General features: G+C 40.0%; 1 protein-coding gene across 1 annotated transcript in view; it reads left to right on the top strand.

The window, feature by feature from the left end:
- LOC126778113 (ABC transporter G family member 23-like) overlaps nt 1-16910 on the top strand; it is a 69405-nt gene extending 52495 nt beyond the window's left edge. Inside the window, exons 6-16 of the mRNA XM_050501506.1 lie at nt 6348-6489; nt 7345-7445; nt 7952-8052; nt 12598-12719; nt 13590-13714; nt 14011-14185; nt 14497-14600; nt 14687-14769; nt 14884-15037; nt 15270-15468; nt 16148-16910. Of these exons, the coding sequence (XP_050357463.1) occupies nt 6348-6489; nt 7345-7445; nt 7952-8052; nt 12598-12719; nt 13590-13714; nt 14011-14185; nt 14497-14600; nt 14687-14769; nt 14884-15037; nt 15270-15468; nt 16148-16362 (1521 nt within the window). The 3' untranslated portion in view covers nt 16363-16910. The remainder of the gene's footprint in view (nt 1-6347; nt 6490-7344; nt 7446-7951; nt 8053-12597; nt 12720-13589; nt 13715-14010; nt 14186-14496; nt 14601-14686; nt 14770-14883; nt 15038-15269; nt 15469-16147) is intronic.
- The last annotated feature ends 261 nt before the right edge of the window (nt 16911-17171 follow it).

Genomic DNA, 17171 nt, shown 5'->3' with positions numbered 1-17171 from the left:
TAATCTTTTATTTGATTTTGTAGGACTACATCCAGTCCCATGTTTAAAATAAAATATTGTATGTAAACTATATTAGCTATATGTTGAAGGGTTGTTTCTGATCAAAAACATAAAAAACATATAATATTCTCGATAAAAAAATACACAAATTACCTCTAATATTCACGTTAATACAAAATTTTTATAATGAATTATAAAATAATATTAAATACAAATAATCTGAGTCTGCCTGTACGGGTTTTTTTTAAAACTCTTTCGTTTTATATTCATAAAGATAGTAAACTCTTTCGTTTTATATTCATAAAGCTTTTGCCGCATAATAATTATTCTTTCCGCGAAAAACCGCATCTCCTGTCACATGGCACCCATACTTCAAATATGTTTCTTAAATCAGTTGTTAATTAATTATCATATAATTATAGTTAAAAACTTTTCAATAATTTGTGAAATATGTGCAACACTGAATTTTTTTTAAATACTATAGTTGTAGATAGAAAAAGAATAGAAATGAGATTGCAACGTGAGAAGGTCGTGTTAGTTTTGCTAGCCTTAATCGCGTTCTTAAAACATTATATTATTAGTACATAATAAACTATTAAGTTATATATAAACAACATGCAAAAAAGCAATGCTGTATTTTATGTATAAAACTTTGCAATTTAAATATATTTCGTCCGATCTGTTATTTGGTCATTTCTTATGAATTTATTATACCAATGGACTTCAAATTAGAAAAATCCCACCCATACTTAAACTTGGCTCTCAATTTTATATTTTTTGTGTTGTACATCATTATAAATAAAATAACAAAAATCCCCTAAGTGGAATAGGTTGTTTGTTGTGTACACTGGCACACACTCTTCAAAAAAAACAAACATATTAATACACAGCTATATTTAATGAAAAAAGGATAATAGCTCGTTGTTTTAAGGAATTACACTATTTATCCCTCCAATTAGGCCCACAGCTTGCGTTAGAAGTGGGGAAGACAAAAGCCAAAGGAGCCGGGATTGAACTTGCTACTTTAACATCACTAGACGGTACACCATGGCGCTATTGACGCTTTAAACACACTTCAGTGCAATATCTTGTTGTTTGGCAGTAGAATAAGTAATGAGTACCGAAGCTTGCGCAAACCCCTATCAACGAGCTAGTTAGAAATTATAAACAACAGTTTTATTTTTTCTGTAACATTGAAATCGAATATTCAATGTCAAATGTCATCAGACTTACGAAGTTAATTATATATGTATCCGCTTCACTATTGGGAAATTATCATACAGAATAGTGTTACAAATGACTTACTTATTTACACTAAATACTTCCTTCAGGTTCAAATCAAATCTGACATAAAAGAGAGGTGCCTATAAAAAACACAGATAAATGCTTATTAACTAGTTTCTATGTTTACAGTAACAGCCTGTCGATATCATACTTAAGGATAAGCTTATTCCACCACGCTGCTCCAATGCGGGTTGGTAGAATACACATGTGACATAATTTCAATGAAATTAGACACATGTAGGTTTCTTCACGATATTTTTCTTCACCGTCAAGCATGAGATGGATTATAATCACAAATTAAGCACATGAAAATTCAGTGGTGCGTGCCCGGTTGTTCTATGTTTAATTTATCTTTATTATATTATATTACTGCAATTCATTAACTAATTAGTATTCTATGACCTAACTAAGTCATTGTTACGACTTATCGCTTAGCGTGTTAAGAGATAATTTACGATCGGCTAACTTCAACCTTGAAAATGTATTGTTTTTTTTCCTACTTGCCCATGTCTTACAAAATAGCTCCGATTTGATTGCGATAGTAGATCGAATTGTATGCATTTCATCATAGTGTTTGGAATTGCGTGGCAGACAAATATCTCTTTGTTATGCACGTCCAGTTTGTGTTAAGTTAGCTCTCTGATTTTAGAACATGTCTAGCCACCCAAAAGTACCAGGAGATATGAAAATGGCAAGAGTTTAATTTAAATTTAATTTTAACAATTATTATAAACGTGTTTTGTTATTTACTTGATTGTTTGTTACGCTTTGTTTTCTAAATTACTCAACCGATTATCATGAAATTTCGCATACACGTTGTCAGGGTTTAAAAAAAAGGACATATTGTATCTAACACCCGCTCCCTCCATCAAACGTGGGCACAGCCACGGGCGGAAACTAGTACAATAATAAAACCTTTATTAATCTTTATTAGCCTATTTATTACTGGCATTAATAGGCTATTAAACACGAACTATCACAATAAAAATCTCGGACCGTTCCGTGCAAAGCTAAAATTACTGGTTTGAAATATAGATTCTACAGGGCTAATGGCTCTTCATTAATCAATCTCCCTCTATTTACAGGCCTGAACTTAAAGATTCAAGGCTCCTAGGCACTTTAACCCTTAGGCCATTCCGAACCAGTAAAGAAGAGAGTTAGGCCCGGTACCGAAGGTGTGGCCGAAGCATAAAATGTATTTACGTATATGTGTGTATAATGTGCCCACATGGGCATTGCAGTGACCACAGGGTTATTAAAATCTCAACCAATTCAAGTTGTTCATATCCATACACATATAAAAGAAACTTTAAATTGGCTGATTGGAACTTATACACGCAGACACTTGAAAACTTGTTCAATCATTTTTCTTGGCTTAATGACCCCCAAAAAGACTACGACACCTTCGTAGATTACTTAAATATGGCAGCAGAAATATCTATCCCTTTAATAAGATTTAGTCATAACCCTTCTTCTAACTTTTCCCCCAAACCGTACTGGAACCAGCATTTATCTAGAGCAGTAGCTGAAAGACGTTTAGCTTTATCAAAATTCCGTCGTAATCCAATCCCACGTAATTTGGATATTTTGAAAGAAAAAATTAACTTTGCACAAAACTTAATGCGTAATTCTCAAAGTAATTGTTTTCAAAATTTTTGCTCGTCTGTAAATCAAAAAACTACATCGACAGAGTTATGGTCTAAAATGAAGTGGTTAAAGGGCTATAAGTCTTCTAAACAACAAATAAATGGAAATCTGGCAAACAAACTTTTGCGTATCTTAACACCCGATTATGTTTCCCCTATGTGCCCTGCGTTATGTTCTCATAATAATAAAATAAGTTCCAATATTTCATTGACTGAACTAGAAAGCTGTATTCCATCTAAAAATACATCACCTGGTGATGATGAAATTACATATCTGATGATAAAACATCTTCCTAAAAATAGTAAACTTGTATTGACAAACCTTTATAATTTGTTTTATGAGAAAGGCTTTGTTCCTAGCCAGTGGAAAAATATTATCGTCGTCCCTATTTCGAAAGCGGGTAGAGATTCAGAACCTGTTTCGTCATTACGCCCAATTGCCTTAATGTCTTGCTTTTGTAAAATTTTTCACAGTATTCTTAACAAGCGATTGGAATGGTTTTGCGAAAAGAATAACATTTTTTCGATGAATACTACTGGATTCAGGAAATCATATCAGTGTGCAGATAACCTGTCTTACTTTATAACTAAAACTTTAATTGGATTTTCTAAAAATAGGCCAACAATCGCGTGCTTTATTGACATCCATAATGCATACAACAATGTCAATATTACTTCTCTTATTTCGATTTTAGATAGCTTGGGTGTAGGGTCACAACTGTGCACTTATCTGTGGAATTTTTTAAACCATAGAATTCTAAAAATTCGGTTAGACGGAAACGCTATGACAAGAAGTACCAGCCTAGGATTAGCGCAAGGAGACCCATTAGCGCCTTTATTATTTAATATTGTGACTTATAAAATTTGCAAAAATATCAGCCTAGTCTCTTTATTGCAATACGCGGATGATTTCCTTTTATTTACTTCATGTAATAGTTTGACAGAAAGTTCTGAAAAACTACAATCGGCATTAAACACTATGGCTGTCTACTTATTAGATATAGGTTTAGAGATTTCGACTACTAAAACTAAAGTTTGCATATTTAAAAGGGGGCGTAAAAAGTACACAGTAAAGTTACAATTGAATTACCAATTCATGGAAGAGGTTAACGCTTTTAAATACTTAGGAGTTTGGCTAGACAATTCATTGAGATGGTCAAAACACATCAATGACTTAAAAATAAAAACATTAAATTTATTAAATATTCTTAAAATTCTGAGAGGACCGGGCTGGGGCGTACATCCTATTCACTTAAGACGTTTGTATTTTGGGCTAATTCGTAGCAGAATAGATTATGCCAGCTTCTTATATGATAAAAGTTGTAAAACAAATTTGAAAAAAGTTGATGTATTACAAAATCAAGGTCTCAGATTGATTGGTGGCTTTGTTAAGACTACACCAATCCATATAATGGAAAATGAGCTTTGCATATCACCATTATCGATCAGAAGATATTATTTGGGAGCTAAATTTTGGCTAAAATGTAAATCTATGGCTAAAAATAAAGTTATCAGGCTATTAAATATGTTTCAAAATGTGTGTACTAATTCTTACTGGCGAAATAAGAAACTACCACTACTTATTATGATTCACAATGATTACAACGCTTTCGGAATCCACCAAAGCGATAAGTTAGAAATGTTTAGTCTAGACACGTGGGTTAGCAATGTGGATTTATCCTCTCACATTAAATGCTCTTTAGCCACAATTGACAACAGTAAAAGTAATTATAATAAAGCAGTTTTAAAATTATTATCTGAACGGGCAATTACAGAAATATATTCTTCATTTTATCAAGTGTTTACAGATGCTTCGAAAGATAACTCTGATATTGGTGTTGCTTTTTATGACCCCCAAGCTAATACTAGTTCTCAACTTAGAGTAGATACTAAGATATCAGTAATGCGTGCAGAGCTATTAGGCATTGTGGAGGCTTTATCATATATCAGTTCTATAGAATGTGATAGATTTGTAATCCTGTCAGATTCTAAAACTGCTCTCCAGCATGTGGCTCGGTCTACCTCGACCTTTCGAGGAATTCCGATAGCCTATGCCATCTTGAAATCTATTCTAAGTTTCTCTCGTCAAAATAAAAAAGTGATATTACAGTGGATATCTGCTCATATTGGCATAGAAAATAATGAAAAGGTTGATATACTAGCAAAAGATGCAGCACGAAATGGTATTTTCTACCATTGCCTACCATATCATTCGGAATTATTATATTTGGCTAAACAAAGATTGTACAAATTTTGGAGAGAGTATTTTGATGAGCGATCGCATACTAAGGGGGTCTGGTACAGAACAATGCAGCCTGGCCTATGGAAAAGTCTTTGGTTTGATGGTGCCAATATGACCAGTCTTCAATTGTTACAGCTCTTCGACTTCGTTCCGGACACATTCCATTAAATAACTTTGGTTTCCTTATGAGTAAAACACCCTCACCTAATTGCAGTATATGTAATAGAAGACACGTATCATGTAATAATGGAGTGTGCTCGAAACGAAGCTGATAGAATATATTTTTTACGTTTAATTAATTATTGCGGAGAGGTGGGGGCATGTAACAGTGTCCTCGCTGACCCTACATCAGAACCAGCGAAAGTTTTGTACAAGCTAGTGAATGATCTTATTAAGAATGATGTAAACGCTATGACATGAATGATGTAATTAAGCAATGTGAAAAGTTTAATGTTCTGTAAGCACTATGAGGGTGGCATTTTCTTAAAGAAAAAACCCTCTTTAAAATAAATGAATTAAAAAAAAAAAAAAAGTGCCCATTACAGGTACAGCAGATTATTTTATTTCTGCATTCATCATTTTATTAATAATGACGCTTCTATAAATGCAGATAATAAATCATATTAATTGATCAGTCAACATTAAAACTCAAATGTGTAAATTACTCATATTATTTAAATGACCTTATAATATGTTTCTTTGATTATATTATTAACTACCTTTGTCCTGTAGATTTTATCGCATTATATAAATAAGTTTGTAGAGTGATTGTCTATAGTTCTCTCGTCTGGGAAAACGCGTTACGCGTTACATCCCCCACGGCGGTGCGGGATGTGAAAATCGCCGGTGTCCAAGACGCCTAGTACGATCCGAACATCGGAACGCCGACAAAAAAACCAGCGGTACTCTTTCCGTCTTAACGAGGAGCGCCACTGGACCGCTTGCGCATGCTACCGTGACGATGTTATCCATAGGCTTTTTTTATTATAGATATGCGACATTGACCATAATATTTATAATATTTCATAAATACACGCATCGAAATAGTATATCACCATAAGTCGGTTGTCAATATTTCACATATTCTTTCAATGAAGTAAGTTCTTACAGAACGGCATTGCTTTTACTTTATAATTTTAAATGTATGCATTACCAACTGATTTATTATTATATAGATTGGTCTACTCCGAGACGGTCAGCTATTGGATGAAGATTCTCCGGATGAAATCCTTCGTAAATACGACTGTGATACGCTCGAAGACGCCTTCTTTAAAATGGCGCTCAGGCAACACGAAACATCACACAGACGGAGATCGAGTGAGTGATTTAAATTTTGTATTCAATGAAAATTGTCGTCTTAACTATATTCTTTTAAGTTTAGATATGCGGACGAGCATATGGGCCACCTGGTGGTAAGTTGTCACCAACGCCCATATACATTGGCACTGTAAAAAATCTTGGGAACTAAGACGTTATGTCCCTTGTGCCTGTAATTACACTGGCTCACTCACCCTTCAAACCGGAACACAACAATACCAAGTACTGCTGTTTTGCGGTAGAATATCTGATGAGTGATGAGTAGGTGGTACCTACCCAGACGAGCTTGCATAAAGACCTACGCTCGGTGACTTAAACGATTTCAGTCACGGCGGTCATTCTCAAGAAAAACTTGCCAAAAGTGTGTGCCCGTATAAAAAATGCCCCCCATATTTACGCACACACTTGTGCACTCTCTACTCTCTCACTCTCATAATCAGGGACGGTGAGTCCGATATGACCGGAGATATAACGACTGCACAAATTTAATATGATTACGTAATCAAATGAAAAATCTACTATTTAAAATACTCATAACTCATTACTCATATTGAACATAGCGATAGAAGACAAAATCAGACAAATCCCTAATATTAGAGAAATATTATTTATTATTGAAATGAATATGATATATTGATACGCCCATATTGTATATTGGTAGGTTGCTAGGAATCAGTATAACAAAGTTGTTGAATAGATGCTTCCATAGATCTTCACTAATATTAAAAGTTTGAAAGTCAATTCGTTTGTTTGTTACGCTTAAACTACTCAATCGATCATTATGAAAATTTGCATACACGTTGTCAGAGGTACAGAAAATGAAAAGTGGAGGTTCATTTTTGACGTTTATTTCAGCTCTCACGACTTCGCCTGACGTGATACCAGAAAGCAGTATAGTAAATGATAGCCATTATCAGTCCAGAGAAGATTTTAATATAGTCACGAGCAGTACAGATGTAAGTATTTGGATGAGAATATTAAATCCTTCAAGAAAAAAAACATAAATTTTATATTTAATCACGCTCTTAAAAGCTGAATATATGTAGAATTTATATTTTTTTTTTTAACATTTCAAGATAACATTTTCAACTAGATCTTTGTGAAACATGCCTTATGTATTAATGTTTATTCAATATATTTTTTTATTTTTTTATTAGTCAACATTTATTTATCGTTTAATCTTGTGTGTTGTTTGAAAAATGTCAACAGTCTAAATTTAACGCGGAAGCGGAAATTTAACTGCGAAGCGCGCTGCATCTACTGATATAAGTATATGTATAGCGGTCAAGTTGTTTTTAGTTTAGCATTATAAAAAACGTCACCGCAATTGTTAGTATGTAAATTTCAACGTCATATCGTATTGTGTCATTTTTTTCTATATTTATATTAAGACAAAGAAGTTGTGATATAATTTACCATTATTTTTATTATATTGAATATTAAAAAGTATATTTTATTGCAGATATTAACAAGCAAAGAGAAAGAATACAAAAAGAATATGTCAAAAGGTCGATATAAAGCCGTTTTTATAAAATGTATACAACAGTTCTCGAGACATCCAGGGTAAGAAATACTTATTTCTTAATTATATTTTTATGATGGTGATAACTAGTAAACGGGTAATTTACTGGTCCGGTAACATATCACTTATCGTTTGTTACCGGATAAGGACCATTACTAAATCTAGCCAGGTTTTAAGCTGTCAAAACTTTTTTTTTGTGTTTCATTGCAATTCGAATGCTCCGTGCACAATTTGTCAACAGCTTAAAACCTCTTTAGATTTATTATAAATCCGTCCGTACAATTTAACAGTGACATTCATATAGCTTTTAATAGTTTTGTAGTTTTTAAACTATTATTTTATTTTTATAAATTTTTTTGAACTTAAAACGAAACCTCAACAACAAATGATTCACATCTTTCTAGAGCTATAATTTTATTTAATGGCGTAATTTACGGTTCAACTTATAAATTATCAAATTTGATTTTATTTTGGTCACCCAGCACATTTTCCTTAAGGATATTATTCGGTTGATTTTATATTTTAGTCACGTGTGTATGTATAGACAGACATTCTTGTCCGCTAACCAATAAGGTGTGTGACGTGACAATCCAACTTGTTCGATACGTGAACGGAAAGACTTCCTAACATTAAATGTTTACTAAATAAAGTTCCTGTCTTTGTTCGTTTCTTCCTTATTGGTATATAATTCATAATTATCATCTTCAATATTACTGAAGAGCAATTAATTCAAAGATCATTTCCGTGTATTAATTGTGCTCTAGTAGGCCAACACTAATCCACTTAACTAACTTTTTTTTTTTACGCTGGGGGCCCCAGAGATAGCCCCAGAGGGGCCCCCACGCGGCAAACTCCGTCAGGGTGTGTTTGCGCCGTGTCGGTTGGCGCACCACACTCGTGGCAGGAAGGTGACATTTCCCGCCGTGCTATCATGTGCAGGTACTTACCGAAGCAGGCGTGTCCGGTAAGTACCTGCGTCAACCTAAACGAGAGCGTGCCTCGTTTTCTTTTGACCCATCGACTTAAGTGGAGACGTACGGCCTCCACTGTCGCCAGGCCCGCTGTGGGGGACCTCAGATCTTCCTCCCATTGGGCTATAAGGGCTTGCTGGGCTAGAGCCCTGATCCGCCCGACATCCGCCGACCCTGGACGGTCGCCGCGGTCTCTCGCCTCGGCCCGGAAGCGGTACACCTCTGCGAGCATCTCCGCCTGGAGTTCCCAGGGCGGATCGCCCGCGAGGAGCGTCGCCGCTGTCTAAGACACCGTACGATACCCTCTTATCGCTCTTACCGCTATGACCCTCTGCGGCCTCTGCAGTAGGGCCCGGTTGTGAGCAGTGAGCGCATCGACCCATATCGGGGCACCGTACAGTGCCATCGACCTCACTACGCCAGCATAGAGGCGCCGACATAGCGATCCCGGTCCTCCCACGTTGGGTAGGAGGTGACCCAAGGCGGCAGCTGTGTTGATGAGCTTCGGGCCGAGTTGCACGAAGTGCTATCTGAAGCTCCATCGCCCTTCCAGGATCAAGCCCAGATACTTCATTTGGGCCTGCACCTTGATCACCGTCCCGTGGACGGTGATGCTCGCCCCCAGAGGGGAGCCTCTCCGTGGACCGTGGAAGAGGAGAGCCTCCGTTTTGGATATGGAGACACTCAGGCCCAGCATTTCCCTTCGGTCCACGGTCAAAGTTGTTCCAACTACGGCCAGGCGGGCGCCTCACCAAAGTCCTGCCCCGTCGCTGTAATGAGGGTGTCGTCTGCGTAACAGAACACCCCCATACCGGGAAGGATGGGTGCCTTCAGAAGCCAATCAAAGCCGACGTTCCACAGAATTGGGCCGAGGACCGACCCCTGTGGAACGCCGCAGCCTACCCGACGCAAGACCAACTTCCCGTTGCCTCCTGCCCATACGACCTCCCTGTCCTGACTCGGACCGGCCTCGTCGAGGTGTTGAACGAGACGAGCTGCGAGAATCTTCTCAAACAATTTGCCCGTCTCGTTCAGCAGCACTATCGGCCCATATGCCGAAGAGGAGCCTGGTGCCCGCCCCTCCTTTGGCAAGAGCACCAACTTCCCTTGCTTCCAAGGCTTCGGAAACTGCCCGCTGCGCAGACATTCGTTGAACAGCTCCCGAAGCCTTGCACCTAGGTATTCCAGGGCATCGCACAGAACACGCTCTGGAACACCGTCCGGACCCGTCGCCGTGTTTTTGGTCCTCAAGCGGCCGAGGGCCATCTCCATTTCTCGCTCCGTGATCAATGGTGGAGCCACTAGGTCTTCTATCACAGAGCGAGGGGCCATCTGTGGAGGGATAAACTCTCCTGGGTGGGGAAACAGTTCCCCGACCAGGCGCAGAACGAGCTCCGGCGGCAGCGTCTCCGTCACGGGGGTAGTTTGGGTGCGGAATTTTCCGCGAACCCCTCGATATGCTCGCCCCCATGGGTTTCGGTTGACCAGCAGCTCTTCCCTCGCCTTCTCTTTGGCCCGACTTATTGCCAGCTGCAGGTCCTTTTTTAGTTAGCGGTAAGCGGCCAAAAGCTGTCTCTCCAGGTCCACATCGAGGCCGTTGCGTCTTCGACAATGGACGTAGGCCCGCCGCGCCCGATTGCACGTCGCCCGAAGTCGGCTATTTCGGGCGACCACCAGTACACATGCCGGCGCTGAGCTCTGCGACGGGTCCTCGGCATGGCCGCATCGCCGTGCCCTCAAAGAAGTCTCTTTGAGGGCACGGCTCATGTTGCCCGCCAGCTCTTCCACGCTGGCACCCTTCCTCCGTCCCGCGGAACCCCATCGTTGCACAATGGCGGCCTCCTTGACTAGCTCGCGGTCTAACTGGCCAAGAGACCTCCTCGGCAAAGTGGTCGGCATCCTCTGGGGTTCTGCCAGCCTGCGAGAGGTAGAGATCTCGAATTGGATATAACGGTGGTCCGACAGAGTCTCCACCTCTTCCTCTACCCTCCATTCCGACACTCTGCGTGCTACGACAGGGGTGGCGAAGGAGACGTCCACCACGAACCCCCCGTTATGGTGCACGCAGGTGTGAGCCTGCCCCTTGTTCAGTAGGGACAGGCCGGAGAGTAGTGCCCACACTTGGACAGCCCTTCCTCGCAGATTCGTGGCGGAGTTGCCCCAGGCGCGTGACTTCGCGTTTAAGTCGCCGAGAACCAGAATAGGTTTCGGCGACTGCCTGGCCACCGCAGCTCTGAGCGATCCGAGATATGTCTCGAACTCTACCAAGCTGCGATTAGGGGAGAAGTACGTTCCTAAAACTACGTACTCTCCCCACTCCGCCACTACGTAGCCCGAGCCCCTCTCAATGAGTGAGAGAGGAGGACCTGTTCTGTTGCCCGCCGATTTGTGGCCATCGACGCCGCACCGGAAGAAAAGCCCCGCACGTTCAGCCCTAGATGAGCAGAGTGCCTTGGTGTGGCCAAGACCCATGCACTTGAAGCAGCGCAAAGGACGCTGCTCCAAAACGTACACCCTGGCTGAACTCCATCCAACCAGAAGACGACCGCTGTCAGACAGTTTTTTCGCCACCGCTATCCGACATGTCACACGGACCATACCCATATATCCGGGTCCGCGTGACATCTCTCCGCACCTAATCGCCTCAACGGGGCAACTCCTCACGAGCGACAGCGGCGATTAACTTTTCCCTAGTGACGGAGTCGTCTAGGCCCGTCACCCGTAAGTCCACTTTCATTGTGGGGCGGACAACGTTGGCCACCCCATCCAAAACCGTGCGGAGCTTCTCGGCAAGCTTTTCTGTTTGGTCCGACTGCGCCCTAGGCAGCTCCAGGACTCTGGCACCCGTCGCAGAACGACGGACTTTAAGTCCGCCACAGATACCGAGGTCCTGAAGCTTTACACCCTGCTCGGCTCGCTCCAGTACGTGGGCGTACGTGACACCCTTTACTTGCGCCTCCGGCTGCAATGTTACGATCACTGCAGCCGTGCGAGGGTTAGCCAACTTCGGTTTCGGAGCTTAGGTGCTATTGGCTCCATTGGCGCGGCTGTAGTGGGTACAACAGCTGTGGGGGAAGGTTTCTTTCCCTTCCTCCCCTTTTTACTATGGTGGACCAGGACGACTCCTGGGCCTCCCGTGACTGAGACTCCGTCGCGGTCGAGGCGACAGATGAACCAACTATCGGTGTTGGTGGTACGGCTGGAGCCACCGGCTTCCGCACAGGCGCGGCCACCCGCTTGGGTGTGGATGATACAAAAGGCGGTGAAGCCGTTTGGGCCGCCTGGGCATAGGTCGGACCGTTTGGCTTCATCAACTCCCGCCTCTTGTCCGCCACTAAGGGGGGGCGATTCTCCTTGACGGAAAGGAGGCGCTCCTCGACGCCGTTCAAGCGGGCGTTTATTGCGTCGACCGCAGACATTATGGATGCCTTTAACTCCTCAAGTGCCTTCGCATCCCGCGTGGTGTTGGCCACCGAATCTGTCTTTTCACCTTTAGTTGGATTAGGATATAGCATCTGACAATCAGCGTTCATTATATTAGATTTATTTTCTGACCAACATATGTTTTCGACTGTATACTTTTGCACTGTGTTACATAATTTACTTTCTTTTCAGGGGTCTTATATTCGCGGTGTGTTTCCCAATCATACAAGTGGTTGCATTCTTCCTTGCGGTGGGACACGACCCCATAGATCTACATTTAGCTGTTGTCAACGATGAAGCCGCATTCTCACCATGTAAATATATATTTTTTATTTAAAACACGCTCATTCACATAAGTCATATACATTGGGTACTTAAATAGTTATCATATTGCCTCGTTGGTCTAGTGGCTTGATGTAAGGCCGCAAACCCGGAGGTTCTGAGTTCATTTCCCAGGTCGAGCCAATAAAAAGTTATCGGGTTTTTTTGTCAAAAATTTTTCATTAGCAGCCCGTAGTTTGGAAGTTAGAAGTACGTACACTTCCGTGCCTCGGAAAGCACGTAAAACCGTTGGTCCTGCGGCTGCACTCTTTCCGGTCGTGTCGGATTGTCGTCCCATCGGATTATGAGAAATAATATCTGCTGCGTAGTTCTCTCTTGAGATTGGCCGTCGTGGCTGAAATCCGTCTGGAGGACATTATTATTATAATAAATAGTTATCTACGTGTAGCGCGTTGAATGGTGTCAAGAACAGTGGAAAGACATTAAGACGGGGTGTTATCATAATTTCATTTAGAAATATTTTTGGAGAACTACTCCAAGATCTACGTTACTTATGTGCTATTCGAGGCATGATAGAATAATACTGCTGTCTTTCTAACTCCTGCCTCCTAAGAATTGCTTGACAATAATTCCAGATCAGAGTCAGATATGGAATTTAGACACGAATTTAGTCCATATACTCTAGATCACAGACCATAGAAATAACCGTAGATGGACGATAAAGTATAACAATCACATCACATGTAGAACTCATAAATATCAATGTACATAATATGTGTAGCAAATATCAGACAAGTAATCCAGCTTGGGAAGGGTTAAGGTTAATAACTGGTAGAGATTTAGTTTAGGTTTCGTTCGGAAAATCACTAACATATTTAAAATTTCCTTTATATTATTTACAGTTGGATTAGATATTTGTAAATACGGAAATATGACGACTGTGATGCAGAGGGAAGACGAATCGTGCGAACAATACATGCTTAGTTGCTGGTTCCTTGAAGAAATGGAAAAGCGGAAATTGTTTCCTGTAAGTTTTGTCATAGAACAAATTATTAAAGTATATTTCTACAATTTAAATATAAGATAATATAAATTGAAATTTTAATAAACGAGGAATATTAAATAGTGGAATAAGTAAGTAGTAATGAAATATTTGTGTTTAAACATATTATTAATAATTATACATTGCACAACTATAAATCCTTAGATGATAAATGCCACTTTATTTCCTTATTTTTTAAAACATTTCCGTTCAGTAATTTATTTAAAAATATTCGAAATAGAACGGATCATTAAAAACTTTTTTTTTTTAATAATTTTTAGACGTCATATGAATCAGTGGAAGAAGCGAAGTACGCGGTGACGAAGCGGAATTTGTACGGAGCGCTGCGTTTCCCGCGAAACTTCAGCGCCGCGCTCGCCATCCGCGTGACGGACGGACACGCGAGCGACGACGTGGTGGACGACAGCACCGTCAGCGTGTGGCTCGACATGAGCGGTCAGTGCGGGCGCGGCCCGCTGCTCGCCAGCTTTGGGTTTTAGTTTTAACGTGCACACCACTTGGGGGTTACAATAAATAAACTGTTTAGACTTGTACAGTGTAATTACAGGCACAAGCGACATAAAATCTTAGTTCCCAAGGTTGGTGGCGCATGCAATATGTAAGCGATGGTTGACATTTCTTACTATGCCAGTGTCTAAGGGCGTTTGGTGACCACTTACCATCAGGTGGCCCATATGCTCGTCTGACGTCCTATTCTATAAAAAAAAGACTTAAATATCAAACATATATTTTAATATCAATTCCAGATCACCAGATTTCGAACTTCGTGAAGATGCAAATCCACAAAGCGTACGAATCGTTCGCGAGGCGGTCCATGCGAGCCTGTGGGAAAAATGAAGAACTCGTGCAAGTAAGAAAATTATTCTCTATCACCCAAAATAAAAACATGCTGTAACCATACCTATCTTAACTTTGGATTGGTCTGCTATTTTGCAGATCCCTGTCAGATTCGAAGAGCCAGTTTACGGCACCATGGACTCCGAGATCGTCGCGTACATGGCACCCGGCGTTATGGTCACGTGAGTACATGCAATAACCAATTGAATTACTTTTATGTAAATAAATATACCTCATTAAGTAATTCTTCGATTACTTTACGCATACGCGATGTCTGAGAATGGAGTCACTTGCAGCATAATCTACTTCCTGGCGGCGATCGTGACGTCGACGCTGATGATCTCCGACCGCCTGGAGGGCGTGTGGGAGCGCAGCGCGGTGGCCGGCGTGCTGCCCAAGGAGATGCTGCACGTGCACATCCTGCTGCAGTCCAGCGTCATACTCGTGCAGGTGCGTGCATACACGACGACGGCTTAGGACTTTGATGGTCAAATAAAAGTCCATTTACATTTAATAAAATTCCAATATTCATCTGTAATAAGATATAAATAAAAATAGCTTCCGTACAAGTCGCGACAGCGTAAAAATTTAAATTACTATCACCGTCACCAAACGCCCTTAGATATTGCATTTTTGTCACTTTCATGAACTCGTTCTTATGAGTACGACGGGCTCGTTACAGACGTTCGAGATGATGTTGATTGCGTTCGTGGGATACCGCCTGCCCTCGCGTGGGTCGCTGTGGGCCTGCGGCTTGCTGTTGTTCCTGCAAGGTCTGGGCGGGATGTGCTACGGCTTCCTGCTCTCTGTGCTCTGCTCTAGCTACACTGTATCCTTCTTCATCGCCACCGGCAGCTTCTACCCTATGATACTGTTATGTGGTAAGCTACTCTTTTATTATTAGTTCAAACCAATCATTGATTCGATCACCCAGTAGTCCCTAGTCAATGGCAATAATGTTTTTAAAAGATGTTGCTCTATCTTATTTTCCGTATTTCCCGGTTCCGCAAAAGAGATGGCGATAATGATGAAGATAGAACATTTATTTACATAAGAGTTAAGTACATTTAGGACTTACATACACAACTAAAAACTTCACTGGTGGTTGGGCTTTGTGTTAGCTCGTCTGGGTAGGTACCACCCACTCATCAGATATTCTACCGCAAAACAGTAGTACTTGGTATTGTTGTATTCCGGTTTAAAGGGTGAGTGAGTCAGTGTAATTCCACGCATAAGGAACATAAATTAATAAAAATTAAAAATAGCTACTGTTCAAATAATGTCCGAAAAATAGTGGCATGAATGCTAGCAGCATAATATGTAATAAATAAGAAAATACTGAAAAAGTATTTTTTTATATAATTATTTAATAAATTGTTTTCTATTTGCTTACTTTTACATAATAAAATGTATATTGTATTCCTGTTTAACATAATATATGTAATAAGGATTTTTTTATTTTAGTTTTTGATTCCACCAACAAATTATGTTTCTAAAAAAAAACAAAGAATGAATATAATACTAAAATTGTTAAAATTTGATCACGACGTCTGTCCACAGGAATTCTCTGGCCTCTGGAAGGGATGCCGAACTATCTCCGCCTGTTCTCATTCGCGCTTCCCTTCACTCTTCCCTCCAAGTCCCTCCGAGACCTAATGGAGAAGGGTGCTTCTATCACCAACCCTGACGTCTACAGCGGGTTCCTCGTCACCGTGGCGTGGATCATCGGTACACTTTCGTTGTGCTTTATTCGATTAAAATATAGGAAAACGTAATTTCCTTAAGTACGGTTAAATATTCTTGTGCTCAACGCAATCTTTAACACGATTTCGAAATTATAAATTTCTTTAAGCGAGTTCGAATGTCGTTTATAAAAACTTAAATTTAATAAATCTAAACTTAAAAATATTAAAATCATCATTGACATATATTTCTATTTTGCTAGCTAATGTGTATATAAGTTTAATAAATATATATATAAAAAAGTCTATAGTCTTGCCCTATTTGGACTACTTCGGGGAGTTTATACTTAATTTTGACAAGTGTGACGGCGAACGGACCACTAGATGGCGTTGTTAGCACAACTTTCGCTTCTTTGGTGATGTTTAGGATAAGTGAGCTCCGTTCAGAGCTCTCTCGGGTAGCTGTAAATAGCTTATGTTAGCTTTATGTGGTATCATAGCATTAATACGGTTAAGTACACATAGTTTTTAAGTTATACGTTATAGTGATATACGAAACATTGTGATTTTTACAAAGTGTAAATACACTTATTATATTTTATACGTGCATTTTGTAAAATAAAGATGCTCTTTGTACAAATTGTTTTTGTTTTTTTTTTATTTGCATTATTATTGCACAAACATTTAATTACCATCATCGATGGTCAATACATCGATTAAAAAAACTAAGCAAACAAACAGATAAGAAACGGGATAGAGTTTTTTTTATATTATTAATAGATTTATAGATAATAAAGAGATTAACAGCAACAGGCAACATATTACGTTATAAAAAAAAACAATAATTTATTGACAAATTTTATTTACATTACACAATCTTTTATATATTACAATTTCCTACA

The sequence above is a fragment of the Nymphalis io genome, chromosome 25 (genome assembly GCF_905147045.1).
Source record: "Nymphalis io chromosome 25, ilAglIoxx1.1, whole genome shotgun sequence".
NCBI lineage: Eukaryota > Metazoa > Arthropoda > Insecta > Lepidoptera > Nymphalidae > Nymphalis > Nymphalis io.
The sequence above is the reverse complement of the archived record's forward strand: the minus strand, read 5'-3'. Positions and strand labels throughout refer to the sequence as shown.